The sequence below is a fragment of the Daldinia childiae genome (genome assembly GCF_008694065.1).
Source record: "Daldinia childiae strain JS-1345 chromosome Unknown Scaffold1, whole genome shotgun sequence".
NCBI classification, from domain to species: Eukaryota; Fungi; Ascomycota; class Sordariomycetes; order Xylariales; family Hypoxylaceae; genus Daldinia; species Daldinia childiae.
Genome location: NW_022984642.1, coordinates 679380 through 694783, shown reverse-complemented (window position 1 = coordinate 694783; position 15404 = coordinate 679380). Strand labels below are relative to the sequence as shown.

The 15404-nt window shown below is 45.8% G+C and overlaps 4 protein-coding genes across 4 annotated transcripts; 2 read left to right on the top strand and 2 right to left on the bottom strand.

The window, feature by feature from the left end:
* Positions 1-1434: 1434 nt before the first annotated feature.
* Positions 1435-4537, bottom strand: GL218_00163 (uncharacterized protein; the record flags this gene model as incomplete). The annotated part of the gene is made up of 3 exons (XM_033576575.1): positions 1435-2448; positions 2506-4187; positions 4258-4537. The coding sequence occupies 3 exons, from the start codon at positions 4535-4537 to the stop codon at positions 1435-1437; spliced, it is 2976 nt and encodes a 991-aa protein (XP_033442000.1).
* A 1750-nt stretch (positions 4538-6287) lies between these two features.
* On the top strand, positions 6288-7444 carry GL218_00162 (Nuc-1 negative regulatory protein preg; the record flags this gene model as incomplete). Its single annotated transcript, XM_033576574.1, has 2 exons — positions 6288-6961; positions 7015-7444. The coding sequence occupies 2 exons, from the start codon at positions 6288-6290 to the stop codon at positions 7442-7444; spliced, it is 1104 nt and encodes a 367-aa protein (XP_033442001.1).
* Positions 7445-8182: 738 nt separating this feature from the next.
* Positions 8183-8845, top strand: GL218_00161 (putative nuc-1 negative regulatory protein preg protein; the record flags this gene model as incomplete). Its single annotated transcript, XM_033576573.1, has 2 exons — positions 8183-8703; positions 8776-8845. 2 exons carry the CDS (start codon positions 8183-8185, stop codon positions 8843-8845), a joined length of 591 nt encoding a protein of 196 aa, XP_033442015.1.
* A 2972-nt stretch (positions 8846-11817) lies between these two features.
* GL218_00159 (Neuroligin-4, X-linked) lies at positions 11818-14152 on the bottom strand (the record flags this gene model as incomplete). Its single annotated transcript, XM_033576572.1, has 3 exons — positions 11818-12993; positions 13053-13679; positions 13916-14152. The coding sequence occupies 3 exons, from the start codon at positions 14150-14152 to the stop codon at positions 11818-11820; spliced, it is 2040 nt and encodes a 679-aa protein (XP_033441493.1).
* Between the last annotated feature and the right edge of the window lie 1252 nt (positions 14153-15404).

Sequence of the window (15404 nt, the reverse complement as noted above, 5' to 3'; positions counted from 1 at the left end):
TGTTAAGCAACTATTAATTAGGTAAATATTAATCGGCGACTGCCGAACAATTCGGAGTTTCTTACCTTCCTTACATACCACATCATACATATAGTACATTACATAACCACCTCTAGAGCACTTATGTAACTTGCCGATGTACATATAAACGTACATTCGATGTAGTACGGACGTGATGTATGTGGTAATCACATCTCGATTACGAAATCGAATTGGTTACATATTTAATAAATTGAATAATACCTACCTATGTCCATTTTCCACATCGACTACGTTTAATTCCGCTGGTATGCGAGCCGCCTAGACGGATGCATACAACAGAATGCAACTCGTAAAGAACAGCAAACATAAACCTTGCGTATAATCACATACATTACACACGTACGTACATACATACATACATACATCGCGGCATCTAATACCCAGCCAGTCCTAACCATGACATAAGTAAATGCAGCCTAGCCTAGCCTAGCCTTCTCCTCATCTCTCCTCTCCATTCTCATCTCCCATCCCAAGAAGCACCCCCTTCCCCTTCCCTCCCCTACACATGTCCAGACCACGCCCTCTCACTCGCCCATCCGTACCTACACTTCTTAACCCATAGGCAAACTAATGCACAAACGTAGTTGCTGAATCATACCCGCGCTGCTAGACTACGTATCACAAACACCCCAGCAAACCACAACATCTGTACCACCCACGCCGCCTCCCATCATTGGTCCGTACGTATGCCTAGCTTTTATGTAAGAACATAGATAGAGATCTCCTCCGCCCGGCGGACATGGTCCGGCCATCGCTGCAGCGTAACATCTCAAGTCTTGGAGCGCAACGGTAAGCAGGCAAGCAGGCAGGATATGTTACGGATCGGCGGTGTATGCCTTAGTAGAAAGACTTGCCCTCATAAAACGGGCGGGACAGCAGTGATATACCAAGGAAAGGGAACTTTTAATTACGGCATCGAACGCAGGCTGCGGCCTTGCCTACCTGCCTGCCTGCAGTCTATGTATGTTGACACCCGCCGCTGAACGACTATAGCGTACTCGAATCGGGCGGGACCAAATTCAATATCACGTAGAACGATGAAATTGCAGAACACGATACGGTATAACAATATTAACATAGTTCCGCTGTTAAAAGGGGTATGTATGTTATTTACAGACACTTCTCTCCCCACCCAGAAAAAACGCCGGTACGCCAGTTCCTAAACCCTTTGCATACTACCGAATCCTGCACTCTCGCCTGGTCATGTCGTAGAAGCCATCAAAGACCAACTATGATGATACCCTCTAAGGGTATTTCATTGTGTCCGCCAAGAGAAACAGTTTGGCTACCCCTTATTCTTATACAAGTCCTCTCGTATTGTCGGATAGGGTCGACGAACGCCGTTGCTACATCAAAAGCATTGTCCTGTTGAGAATAACCCTGCCTTACACCCTAATATGCTGGTTTCATCTGCCATAGTGCCGATTTTGCCCGTTCGCGCACGTCAAGTTCGTCGTCCCCCTCCTTAAGGGCTTCGAGCTTTGTCAAGAATCCCAAATTCTTCAACTCCTGCGCCCGCTGTGAGCACCCAGGACCATCACTAGCATTATCCTGCCATGTCAAATTGTTGATAAGGTGACATAGGGCAACCCGCACTTCCCTATCTTTGCTCGTAAACAGCTTCTGAAGCTGCCTGAGTAGTTCTGTCTGAGACACTACTAGCTGCCGGTGACGAGGTATACTGGCTGCGATGTGAACCAATATGTATATGACTGATACGATAATTTTGGGTTTGGGAGGCGCAATACGCGTCTCGCTGCCTGTACGTTCTCGCCGGCTGAATGGATGAAAAACCTTGGTTCGTAGTTTGGAGGCGAGAATCTCGAACAAACGATCTTGTCCTAATGTGCTAAATAAAAAGTCGATCATCTCGGTCGTGTCGTTTAGTGAGTCAGCACTACTGCTTGAATGACCTCCACCGATCAAATTTCGAATAAAATCAAGACCCTGCTCCTGAATTGCTTCGTCATCCCCTCTAGCTTTTCGAACAGGGTCCAAATCATTCTCTCGGAGTGCCTCTAATTGTTCCTCTGCGAGCTGTAATATGCGGATATCCGTATGGGCCAAAGTTGCTGGTGACTTGTAGAAGGAAGTTGAAAGCCAGGCGCGAGATTGGTTGTCGGCAAGGCCCATATCTATATCTTCATCCATGCCATTTAGAGTACTTTGAGCCGCCTCCCTATCGCCCCGCGTCTTCGCCGAGTAAAGCGCCTCGTCTTCAGTATCATCGCATATGAGATGGACTAACCATCCGGATTCGAGCTCTTCTACACATCTTTTTTTGAGATCGATACTTGCTGAATGGACCAGATGTTTGAGCGCCCAGAGAGCATTTAGTCGTAAAGTTGCATTATGCGAATGTGCATGCTCACATAATGCCTTCACGATTCCAGCATCGACAAGAGACTGTAATAATATAGTTAATATTGATTGAATAGTTTTATTGGGGACGATAGCACCTACTTCTCTCATCGGGCTGAAATCCGTAACCAGGTTACAGGCTGATGCTGCGGCAGCAACCCGCACCTCGACATCATGATGTCGTAGTAGCTGCAGTAAAGGTGTGGATACATCGTGATCGACTAAAGCCGTTCTAAGGATATTCACCGAACGAGAGAGTATACGAACCGCATAACAAGCTGTCAGGACAACTGAAACTGGGTTATCAGGAGTTGGTGTTAGGGAATCGACAATAAGATGAACCACTTCGTGCTCGACTATCGCCTTACGATACTCGTCCTTGAAGGTTGCTAGCGCCCCAATGGCTTTTAGTGCGTTCTCCCTCACCTTGACTCGATGGACTAAAAAGCGGTGCTGTCCCTCCTCTCCCAAACAACGGTCGGGAGATATTTCACCTGTCGAGTCCGAGTCCTTCTTACTGAACGCCCAAGACCACGATTTGGCAAGCGGAGGAGGGGCGTCGTAGCTTTCTTTTAATAACTTGCACACCGTTTTCACTGCGTTGCAGTCGAAGGCTGCCTTCTGTAACGGCTCGCTATCAGTGATCAGACGGGCTAATACGGCAGGCGTTTCTTCTACAACGTTAAGCATCGAGGCAGTATCCCGGCTGCAACTGCTGTAATCGATATCTTTTATTTTAGTGTTGACCTCGTCGAGCATACCTAGAAGAACAGGTACAACGAGTAGGCCTAAGCTTGGTTCTCTAGTCGTATAAGAAAATCCGGCTTTGAATAGAGATGTTAAGATAGAAGTAGCCATTAACATTTCGCTACCGCTCTGGGACCTAATTAAGCTAATAAGCCAAGGTATCAAAGGGCTCTCGGCTTTTTCACTCTCGATATCGCCCTTAGAAGTTGAAGCATCCTCGGATGAGCTTCGCGAGGAAGCAGTACTTTGAAACTTGGATGTCGATTGTCCGCCATGACCTAAATCTTCACGATGTGTGCTTAATGGAATTGGAGTATGGCTAGGGACATCGGGTAGAATTTGAGGAAGAAGTAGGTCCATAGGCTCAAAATCCATATGTTTTGTTGGCGGCCGGTGCACCCCAGGGAGCTCCATCGGTCCTAAGGGTAATATCGGAGATTTAGTTGGATCAATATTAGCAACCGGAAAGATTGCTAGGATCGAGGGAGAGTAAAGTAACTTGCAAGCGCGGAACCGAGAATCGCCAATGATCGAAGCGATCGCACCCAGCACTCCATCTAGGCTACTGGCAGGGGTAGCAGGTGCTGGTATGAAGTCTTCTAAGCCCTCAATGCGAGCAATGATCTCGGCCCCCGGAAAGACTTGCCCTTCGGCCACCGCAAAGCTTGCCAGTTTCGTAGCAAGTACATCGAGGATTCCCTTGCTAAGCAATGCTAACTGGTGGCGTTCGTCACGGCAGAGGTCCTTGATTAAATGGGTAACTATGGATATTTGCGCCTCGCTATCAAAGGTCGTGGTCCTCTGTGAGAGTATATGGTATAGAGAATCTAGCGGGCCATCGGCGAATAATATTTCGGCAAGGGACGTGGAGGTGATCGGGGAGGTCGACGGAGCATATGCTGCTGCTGCTGCTATGTCTCGTACGACCCGAAGAGCAGCTAGGACAATCTGGGGATGTCCATTCTGGAGACAGGAACTATTTAAGACAGCTGGTAGCGCACCGATTGCGTGTAGTGGTGAGAGAAAGGCTGGTCCAGCTGTGGGATAAGAAGTGTAAGCCCAAAAATTGCAAGAAGAGGCGAGAGTAATCACTTTGAGAAGGCATACCATTTGCAAAGCTAGCAAGAAGCTGTAAAGCTCGTAGCTTTGCGCTATCTTCATCCGTAAAAGCCGCCAAGGTCAAGAAAGGCGGCCGGGTATCTTCATTCGCCTTGAGGGTACTAGGGATTATGACTCTAACAATGGGACGGAGAACACCATGTCGAACCCAATCCTCTTTCTTCTGGATATGGCCGATCACCTCATTCTTCAAGTATCGTAGAGCGGTGATCTGCTCCGGCGCAGTTGCATTGAGCTTTGCCAATACCGATTGAGGATCAAGCGCCATCGATGATTAATATCTTGTATTAAGTTCCTTATTAAAGTAAAGTAGAAAAAGCGAGGATTTAGCTCGCACTATTGTGATATTCTTTAACACAACGAGATTATCAACGACGAGCTGTTGTCGCGAACGTCGGACGTGTACATGAGATGCATAAAGATGGGCATGACATGGGAGGCGGCTAAGCCGATAGGTTGCATCACTAGTACTATCCATATGTACTTGCTTATATAATCTGCAAGGATGAAAAGTGGCTAACCGCTTAGCCAACAGTTCCTGAATTCTTCAGCTTGTGCCACTTGTGGCATAGCAGGGCGGTCAGCTTACCTTAAAAGAACAACGGCCATTTTCCACAGGTCCGGCAAGTCGGCTCCAGTCCACAACACTAATCGTTAAAAATTAGCAATACTTTGCGTCGTTGCAAGGTATATCCTGGTCAAAGCTTCTTACTTACAAACACCAAAATCACGTCATCGGTATAGCCGTTGAAAAGTCGGTTTACTATTACACTTCTAGTGTAATGTCTAATACGGACATATTTTAATCAGTGAGCATACGATGAAATTAAAGATGCGAATTCAACACTTAGAATTATATAGTTGTATGATTAGGTGCTTTTTTGTTATGATTAGGGGTTTCTATAAGTATATTATAGTTGATAAAAGTATTAATTGTTCGTAACTTTCAATAATTTGGTTTTACCTCTGAGTAATAATTGGGCAAATCCTGGTAAATAAAAACTTTACTAAATCAATATCATATATCTTTCTAATAGGCCTTTGAATTCTGTCGCTAGATATTTCTATAAGTGTAAGAGTAAGTAACACCTGAAGCTTTTGTATTACTCCCCGTGATGAATATTCAAGTTCAAGTTCGCCAAGAAGAACGGGTACCTTGCCGGAGTGTTACACACGTTTCCTATTTGCCCCTCCTTAGGATTTTCTTTGCATGTAGGTATATATTCCGTACATGTCTAATCTATGTAAATCTGCTCCTAAGCCCGTTAGTTGTACCTAGTCTACTAGCCTAACTAAGTTACCAATAAGAATGAATAGCAATCTATCATTCCCTTTTTTTCTGGTTGTAAATAGTATATATACGGCTTAAGCTACTAATTCATGTGTATACATGTCTTGTATTGAACCAAGTAAAACGTGCATATGGATGCATCCATAAGAAGTCCTAATTCTCTTAACCACATAGGGCACCGATGAAAAAAAGCCAAATTTTTGGCCCTACTACATAATGTAGGTACCTAACCCAGACTTACCCAGACTTAGATCTTAGTCCGGGCTAGTTCAATATTCTAAAAAACTAATGGCCGAATGGGAAGATTTTAAAGAAAGGCCTTAGGTAAGAATCTGGATGAGACCGATAGGTGGGTCTCCACATGGTCTTTCTTGCCCGAACAAATCAACGCAGCACTTTTGAAATTTGCCCTTCTCGTACTCTGGTGCGTTCTCGGCCTACTACCAACCCTCAATCCCTCAATCATGAGTTCGAGCATGTCCCACCACCGCCTTTTACATAAAGTAGAATTCTCGTCAACTCTTTGGCGGATCATCACCTAATGAATATCTTGTTGTATAGGTAAAAAATAGACTATCTACCTACGAGTAAAGCGAATAATTCTATAATATCGCCGTTCCTATGAACGTCCGGATCCGTTGCGGCCCAAACTGCGATTCTTGCGACCTTTGTGACCCCTGCGACTGTACGATCAACGCGGCTGAGACATTATGACGCCTTGGAAAACATGTTAACTTCGTCACCATCAATACCAGGAGCTACAAGCGCATCGCCTAGAACCTTTCACTATGCAACCTCTCGCTCTCCCCAACAATCGCCTAAGATAACGGTACCCTTACCGCGCCGCCAGTCCAGACACTCTCTATCGCGCACCTCGCCTTCGACACCACTACGATCCCCGTCGCTCTCTAAGCCGAAACAATATGTTGGAGTTGATGCAGCTACGCAGTACTCACCTATGGAGCCATTCGACCCTACGGTCCCGTTACGGTCCGCCCAAGTATCGGGACCGAGGATATCGAGCTCCACAGCCTCAGCGATAACGAAGACGACGAGCCAGCCCAAACAGCAATCTACCGCACCAGATAATACCCCCGGGCCAAGTTCGACACCGAATAGCTCTTCCAAAATCGAATTCCAAACACTTTCTCCCAATAAGAGACGCAAGTCGCAAGATCCCATGACGATCGACCCGTCTTCATCGGTGGTAGCATTAAGCCAGCCGAGCTCCCCAAAACGATCAAAACCTAACGAATGCCCTCCCAAGGTACTGCCTCTGAGATACGAATTATGTGATAGGGAGGACATGGTAGTCCTAATCTCAAATATGCTTGGGGAGCTTATCGAGACAAATGACTCGATAGCCATGAAAAGTGGCCATCTTACAAGGTTTCATTCTAGGTACGCCGTTACCAGTTCCCATTGTGGTGTGATAGCACTAACCAGGTATACAGGACGGCACCGGGTATATCAGTATTAGATTATTTACAGCGACTTGCGAAACACGCCACTCTTACCCCTCCTCTTCTCCTATCTATGGTATCCTATATTGACCGCCTATGCGAGGATTACCCCGACTTTACTATTAATACCTTGACAGTACACCGGTTCCTCATTACCGCCGCCACGGTTGCGGGCAAGGGCTTATCAGATTCGTTTTGGAATAATTCGTTCTATGCACGCGTGGGGGGCGTGAAGGTGGCAGAATTAAAGCTACTGGAACTCGATTTTCTAACTCGAGTGGACTGGAGGATAGTCCCAAAACCCGAGTTACTAGAGGCCTACTATAAAGGCCTGGTTGCGCGTTGTGCGGGGTATGTCTTGGAAGGGGACCAGTCATCTTCATCTGATGATGGCGACGAATCCGAAGAGGCAGGAACTTAGTAGATTATGAATAAAAGTGAGATATGGGAGAGGTGGAATATGAAAGACAGACAGACGATGGGGTAGTTCCTGCGGTGAGGTTAAGTAGGTTGCTTGGGACGCTACACGAAGAATATTCGACCTTGGAGTTTTTCGGGGACATGGGTTGCATTTGACGCCAAGTGCGCGGTGAATGGGTTAGTACGATTATTTGGATATTAGACGGAACCATATTAGCACCGTCGAGCAGAACCAAGGACATACCCAGCTATTGCAATGTTCATAGCGAAAGGAAGAAGAAACTTGAAAGGATATCAAACCCAAGGTAGCGTATGGGTTTTACGGTGTCGCGCCCATAGTTTAACAGCTAACTAGTTAATGAAATGAAATATATCTTTTTATTTGGTTTTTGGTTTTTTTCACTATTTAAGATGTTAAGTTGGTCTTAACTTAGATTTTATAATTCGCCCGAGCGCGATGTAACTCGCATATGTATAATTGTTGAGGCTCAATCAGCCTTATTGTTGATCGGAGCAGGTACGAAAATAGTAGGGAACAAAGGTACCCGAGTCGAAGTCGATTGTCTTAGCAAGGCTTAAAAAAATCGGGGAATCAATGGCCGATAATTACGAATACCTTACCTAGAGGTACGAACAACATTCTGGACCAATACCTACAACCCCTCCAATTCATTAACAACTCTACGACATCATATACTACCCGACTTACCTAGCTTCACCAAAATACGAAATATAGCTCATGAAGATCTCATCGGTCTTCTCTGGCCTTGCGGCTCTAGCCCTAGCCAGCTCAGCCAGCGCCGCCGACCGAATAGCAGCGATATACATCCAACCCGTATCGCAATCACCAGCGGCACCCGCACCTCTCGCCTCGATCCGGTACAACTCCGCCGCTGCCGCACCCGAAGCAGAAATTATATCGTACGAAGCACCTGAACTACCAGACGAGACTCAGCTGGTGCGCATCGGGGTGTACAACCCGGCGACGAAGCGGTGGGAGTCATCGACCTCGGTTGCATCCGTGGATAACTTCGGCAAGGGATACTCGCCTACGCTGATATTGTCCGTGGACCAGAAGGGCGATGCGTTTGGGGCGGCGCTGAAGGGCGTTAGGATTGATGCTGGACAGACGCGCGATTTTGGCCCGCAGGCTTTGTTGCTTGTTACGGAGCCCGGGAAGCAGCCTGAGTTGAATAAGCCGATTGTGCTTTCGCCGGAGGGCAAGACGGTGGTGCCGGAGGAGAAGTCGTTCTTCCAGAAGTGAGTATTATGACCTTGGTCTATTGTCTGGTTGTTGGGTTTGCTGGTATTCGTTTGCTAACTATGTTATAGGTACTGGTGGTTGATAGGTATTGTGGTCATGATGACATTGACTGGAGGAGGTGGTGAACAGGGCAAATGATAGATTAGACAAATTGCATACGAGTTTAATTGAGGACATACTAATCTTTTCTACATATTCGAACTATATTATCTCTTTTTATATCACCTCATCCGGCTCTCCTGATTCTACCGTGATCAAAGCTAGCACTACTTCCATACCTTGGGTACCTATATCAACTCTACAAAGCCAATGTTGTACCATTTAAACGTATCAATATGCTAAACACATATGCATACACACAATTTCACAAGATACTGCTTCAAACACATATTAATACATGTAACATGGTTACTTCTAAACAGACAAATACGTCTACCTATACTGTAGTGTAGCATCACTTAGGCGGTAACCACGTTCCCAGTTCCAACTTCCCATCTTCCAAAAAAAGCAATCAGCCAATCGCGTTAACATAATTGGGAACCACTACCAAAAACGCATTAGCTTGCCTTCCGATCCTGGATTGAGTTCTAGAGCGCAGCTGAAGTTTGCACCTAGCAACCTGCACTTGCATGTAGTAGCAACCAATAAACATAAACCGCAGGTACCTTTTTCTTTCTCGGCGGTCTACCGTCTACTTTTTCCACCTTTTCCAACTCACCATCTGAATCCGATTGCGCTACTCTCGCGACTTCGTTTTCGCCATTGTTTAATCTCACCCACCGTTTTTTCATCTTACCACCAATACTCTTACACACTCATATACGTTATTCCCCCAAACTCAAAGTCACGATGGCTAGCAATAACGGTGTTACCGTCCCCGGAGACTCTGCTGCCTCCAAGGCCGAAGAAATCCAGACTAAGGGCAAGGGTAAGGCGGCCGAGGAGCAGGCTGACACCACTATGGATGAGGACGAGGATGAAGAAGATGAAGAGGAAGAGGTACGTTTCCTAGCATTCTAATATTACCACTTTACATCCATATTAGCAATATTGAACCATGTTAACATTTTCCTAGGGTGAGGGCGGTAAGCTTTTCCTGTGACTAGCAGCATCCCTACTGCACATTCGTACTAACGCAACCTCATGTAGGTGATGACGACGCCGATGACAACCTAGACGAGATCGATCCTGGCAATATCGTAGAGGGCGGTCGACGTACCCGAGGTCGTGTTATCGACTGGGCCAAGGCAGCTCAAGACAACCCTGCCGAGGACGACGATGACGACGATGAGGATGACTACGAGCCCGCGGTCGAGGAGCATGACGGCGACAAGATGGACGAGGACTAAATTGGGCACACACACACCGCCCTGCGCCCCGCTTGTGCGCCAGCTAGTTGGATAGGGGAGTTCCAACTGGATTTGAGCGAGCTGCCTACCTGTCAATCAATCACAAATATCCTCACATATCGTCACTTGCACCCTCGGTGTCTGGTAGTCTCGTTGCCGGCATCTGTCTCTGCTTCTTTCGACATTCGACCTTGCAAAAACATAAATACACGCTCCAGACAGGAATTGAGTCAATAGTCGAATGCAACATGACTGTAGCTTAGATCTACCACTACTCCTGACTGATGTCCTGGTATAACCCCAGGACACGAATATGCGCATGAATACAAGAAAATGAGTATATTGCCACCTTCGAGATCTTCGTAACCATCACTACCACTACTGTTACTCAGATATCGGTGAACTGGCTAGGTAGTCATACGTGAAGCTAATAGTTTACCAATCCACCCGCCCCCATACTCTTGGTGAGACTAGTCCGTAGTTATGTATTCCTAGCTTAATTGGTAGCCGTGGGGATTATAGAAAATACGGTATACTAAGATAGTTGACTTAAACTACAATTGTTTTGTCGTTATAGCCTTGTTGCTAGGATATAGGCAACGATAGAGGAAAGTATACCTACTTCTTAATATACACACCTTTGCAGATTTCTCAGTTGTGTTGTATAGTAAGTAGTTCTCTCTGTATCCTAACTCCTACGATACATGTATACATAGAACCAACTCCGAACAGAGTATATTCGGTATATCCAGTAGCCTCGAAGCATTACGTAGTTATGTCTATAAAGCCTAATCAAGTAGATAGGTAGATATCTAGGTTACCTTGTGTATCATTCACTTAGAATATCTAGACTTTACAGTAACCACTCACATCTAGATCATTGCCACGAGTCGGTGTCATTAACAGACAAATTGCCTAATTATATATTCAATAGCCAATAGATTCATTGATTGACTCGTCTACTCATCTAATTGATTTACTATCCCGGTTTATATTTTTCTTCTCATTTCGTTCTTTGAAAATGATCTGTAAGATATGTATGTATGTATAACTCACCTTAGGTATATACGGCAAGACATCCCATCTCTATTTTTCTCTGCCGATCAATCCCTTTTCTAATCATCTAAATAGGTAGGTTGCTTTTAAGTCCTCGGGATCAATTAGAGATATGTACTTACCTATATACTACTACATACTACTTCCTTATACCCTTTTCAATATACTCATCTCGTAGCGATACTGACTAAGGGAATGAAATACTCAATAGCAGGAAGTAGAATATCCAACAGACTTCACGGCATTGTAGATGTCATCTATCCCATCCACGTATCAACTAAGTTTAACATCAAATAGTCACATATAAGTCTTAAAGATATCAATGTGTCTAATGCTATATTCATTAACGAAGTCCCTTCTAAATAAGTAGCACAACTAATAGTAACAAGTTCGATATATACCATAGATTTGCTTAACTATATGTCAACTCTAACATATATATACACCAGCCCCCAATTCGAAGTCCTTCCAGTCCAAACACCTCTCTTTTATCAAGACACATCTATGTCCCTAAACGCCGTTGCTCATGCATCGTAACGAAATCATGCCGCTTCGTCAAATTGCACCCTCAAGACCAACTAGGGTATCATCGCTTATACGCGTTCCCGAGACGCACTTTAATAAGTGTCCTAACTCCCCTATCCCACCTAAACTTTATATAAGTTTGATAACCATTCCCATTCCCTTCGTTTATACAGACCCGGCTTATAATAGCCTCGCCCCCGCCTTAGCATTTTGGGTAATACTTGATAGTGCCGTACTTCCGTTTCCAAAGCCCTCACTAAATATAACCTTATCCCACCAGAAGCGGCACTCATCCCGTAATCGCTCTGTCAAGTTACCTGTCTGTGCTGGGATGCCTTTGTTCTGGCGTCCGCGGACCCCCATGCGTTCGTCATTGCCCTCGCCAAACAGGGCCACTTTCCCTACGTTTTCCGCGTTATTAGTGGTTGTGGTGTCGTTAACGAACGGGCTGATAAACTTCGGCCACGAGACCCCAACCGTATCGTTCCTATGTGGCCCAGAATTTGGATCTCCTGTAACCGCAAACCGAGTCCAGAAGCCATTCATAGAATCCGCCATCGTCATGATGCCTGGATACTTGCTAACAACATCCATGTCGTGAGCTACGATAGGGGCTTCATCGCCATGGTCTGCACCACCGTGAGTGTTCGATCGAGCAGCGTAATGGTACGCATAGACGGGACCGGCATCAGCTGCCGTCGAGGCCAAATGTGCTGTCTGCAGCACAGGGCAGATATACGCGTAATGCCCGTACACGTCGTCCAACCTCCAAAACTGTGATCCAAAGCCAGCAGGTGGCTCAGTAATGTATAAACTCTCCCCGCGCGTGGTGCTAGGATCAGGGTATAAAGAATCGAGTGTTCCTAGGTCTGTCTTATTGAGAGACGGAACAATAGCAGACATCAGTGTGCGCATCGTTGACGAGTTGCTTGAGTGGGTTGGGATGAAATCAGCACCCTCGTCTGTGTTGTAACCCGTCATTATTGGGATACGTAGAACATGTCCCTTCTCCCAAGACTTAATAGGCAAGTCTGGTATTATACCTCCGGGCCCATCGATAGTAGGCTGGAAAGGCCAACGTATACTCGGATCCCAGCGCCGGTATACGTTGTGAGATGCAGAAACGACTTTGTCTAAGGGAAGAGCACGGAGCTCTTCGAAGATCTTATCGTCAGGAGTGTCATCCAATCCACAGTTCGTCAAGAATTCTTGGAATTGCTGTTCATGAAGCGGGTGGGTAGGGTTGAAGGTAGCGCGAGCAGTCGATCCACCGGATTCGAGGATTGCTTTTTGAAAAGGTGCGGGTGCCGATGTCAGCTTATTTGCAGAAGAGTACGATATTAAGTGATGTCCAATCTTAAGATGATGTTAGTATCAGTCATCACAAACCAAAGGTCACGAAGGCGAACACTTACCGAATGGGCACCAGCACTTAATCCCATTATCGTAACATTTTTCGGGTCACCGCCAACGTCAGCTATGTTGTCCTGTACCCATTTAAAAAGCGCCTGCTGGTCCTTCAGCCCTATATTCAGCAGACCTTCCTTGGCGGTTACTCCGCTCGGAAGGAAACCCAAGGCTCCAACCCGGTAGTTGAAGCTTATGCCAATAAGAGGGGTCTCAGACCATGACGCAAATGTCATCATGTTCCTCTCCTGCCCACTTCCAGAATTAAATCCGCCGCCATGAACATAGACCACTACCGGTAACTTCGTGCCATTGACGCCAAGCTTTGACATCTCGGCTTCAGCGGTCGCCGGGTCATCGCTAAAATGAGGTCTATAAATATTAAGGTTTAGGCAATCCTCGCCTTGGTTTTTTCCACCCGTACCCTGGGGGCAGACATGGCCGGAAGTGAGGGCACGTTGAACGTGGCTTGCCGTGTCATTTATTGGCTGCGGAGGTCTGAAGCGATTGTTGCCAGCTGTGGACTGCGCATATGGTATTCCGCGGAATGCTTCGATGCTGCGTGGAAGTTTCGAGCTTTGCGCCACAACCTCGCCAAGATAAGTCCCTTGATTTAGTTGGACCTGTGTTGTTTTCTATTGCATTGTTAGCTCTGGTGTAACAAAGAATATCGATATGGGATTCGGTAGGGTGTGAGAAATAGCAGGGTTAATTGAGATGCCAAGTTCGGCAATCTCGGCAGGCTTGATGGCTAAGCATAAGATGGGAATGTGGTGGGAGGATACAAAGGGATATTATTTGACAATCGCAACTCGTGCCAAGCCGATGGATTGTATAAAGAGGTAAGGCATTGTCTGTCTCCCTTTCTTACCTTGAATGCTTCCTTTAAGTGTCCACTATTGTCCAACCATAGGAGAACAGCGAGAAGAACGACAATGATAACAAAAAAGAAAGCGAGGAGGGCCTGGCGAGTCCGGCTTGTACGGATCTTAGTCGCTTGAATTCGCAACCACCGCGGTATTCTGGAACCCGAGGTCTTTTTGTTGTCCGGAACCTCAGGAATTATTGATTTGGAACTATCAGTGTCCCCAAACGAATGTTGGTCCATTGTTTCTTGGCCATGGAGAAGGTCGCGGTGGCTCGACGGATAAGAAGGGGGTTTAAGTGGCTCTATGGTAATAATAAAGACATTTTCCTTCTTGGGCTCTGTCATTTGACTACCTAAACTCGGGCAGTTCGGGTTCCTAAAGCTTGACCTTCTCTTCCCACAGGCTGCAGCTGCGGATAACTGTGCCGTCTATGACTATGATTATTGCCGGAGAGCGGATATCGAGGCGGAGCATAAAGGAACCAGTGGAACTTTAGTTGTCCAGGGGTCAAAAGCTTAATAGGTTGGCAGATTGGCGGTAATAAGAAGAAGGTATTTGTAAAAATGTGACTTGTCTGCTTGTACAATGTCTTGATGGAAAGTAAGGGCGGTTAATGACGAAAGAAGATTCACATCAGTAAATCAATTCAGATCAATCACATCTGTGGGAACAGATGAGTTTTTACGGGGCTATTTCAACATTATGTAGACCTGGGAGGCCCTTTGGTAAGGTGGTGATGGTTGTTATCTATTGTGAGTCTGGGCCTGCCTAGACTCGGACTGGGGTGAGAAACAAAGCTGCAGGACTTTCCCATTAGAAGTGAATGTTGTACAAATGGTGCCATTTTGGGTACTTTCAAATTCTATGCGCTGGCGGCATCATTTTTCGGTATCTCGGAGGTACATTCCTATGTAGGGCTAGAGTTTATTATGGTAACTACCTCCGAGGTACATATAGAATCGATAGTACTTTCTTTAGGTATTGTTCCATTATTCATCCATTGTCCATTAGCAATTGAATCTAAGGTTTCCCTCTTACAACCTTGATGCATACCATGTCGTATTACGAGATATATGTACCTACTTCCTAGGCATGTATTTTATGGCATCATGGGCTATTGGATCGGTTTCTTTTCTCCAGAGACATTAGTTACACCGTTACACGAGCCCCTTTGGTCCTACAATGCAAGAAACTTATATGACATACAAGGGGTAGGAAAAAGCCGTCTTTCTTACAAGTTTAAAAGCGTCACAATCGCAATTTTATGACTTCAAACCAAGAGCACAAACTCGAGACCGTTTGATACTAATAACCTATGATTATATCATTGTCGATCAAACAAGAATAGCATCATTGACGATATCAATTAAGCAATTGACGCGATGATCGACGGGGTCTAAACGTGCTTTCAAAGCCCCCACCGTTAACCCACCGTCGGATCACTTGGCAAAAAAGGGTGTCCCGTATTCCTGGGCTGCTAAGGCTTACTTG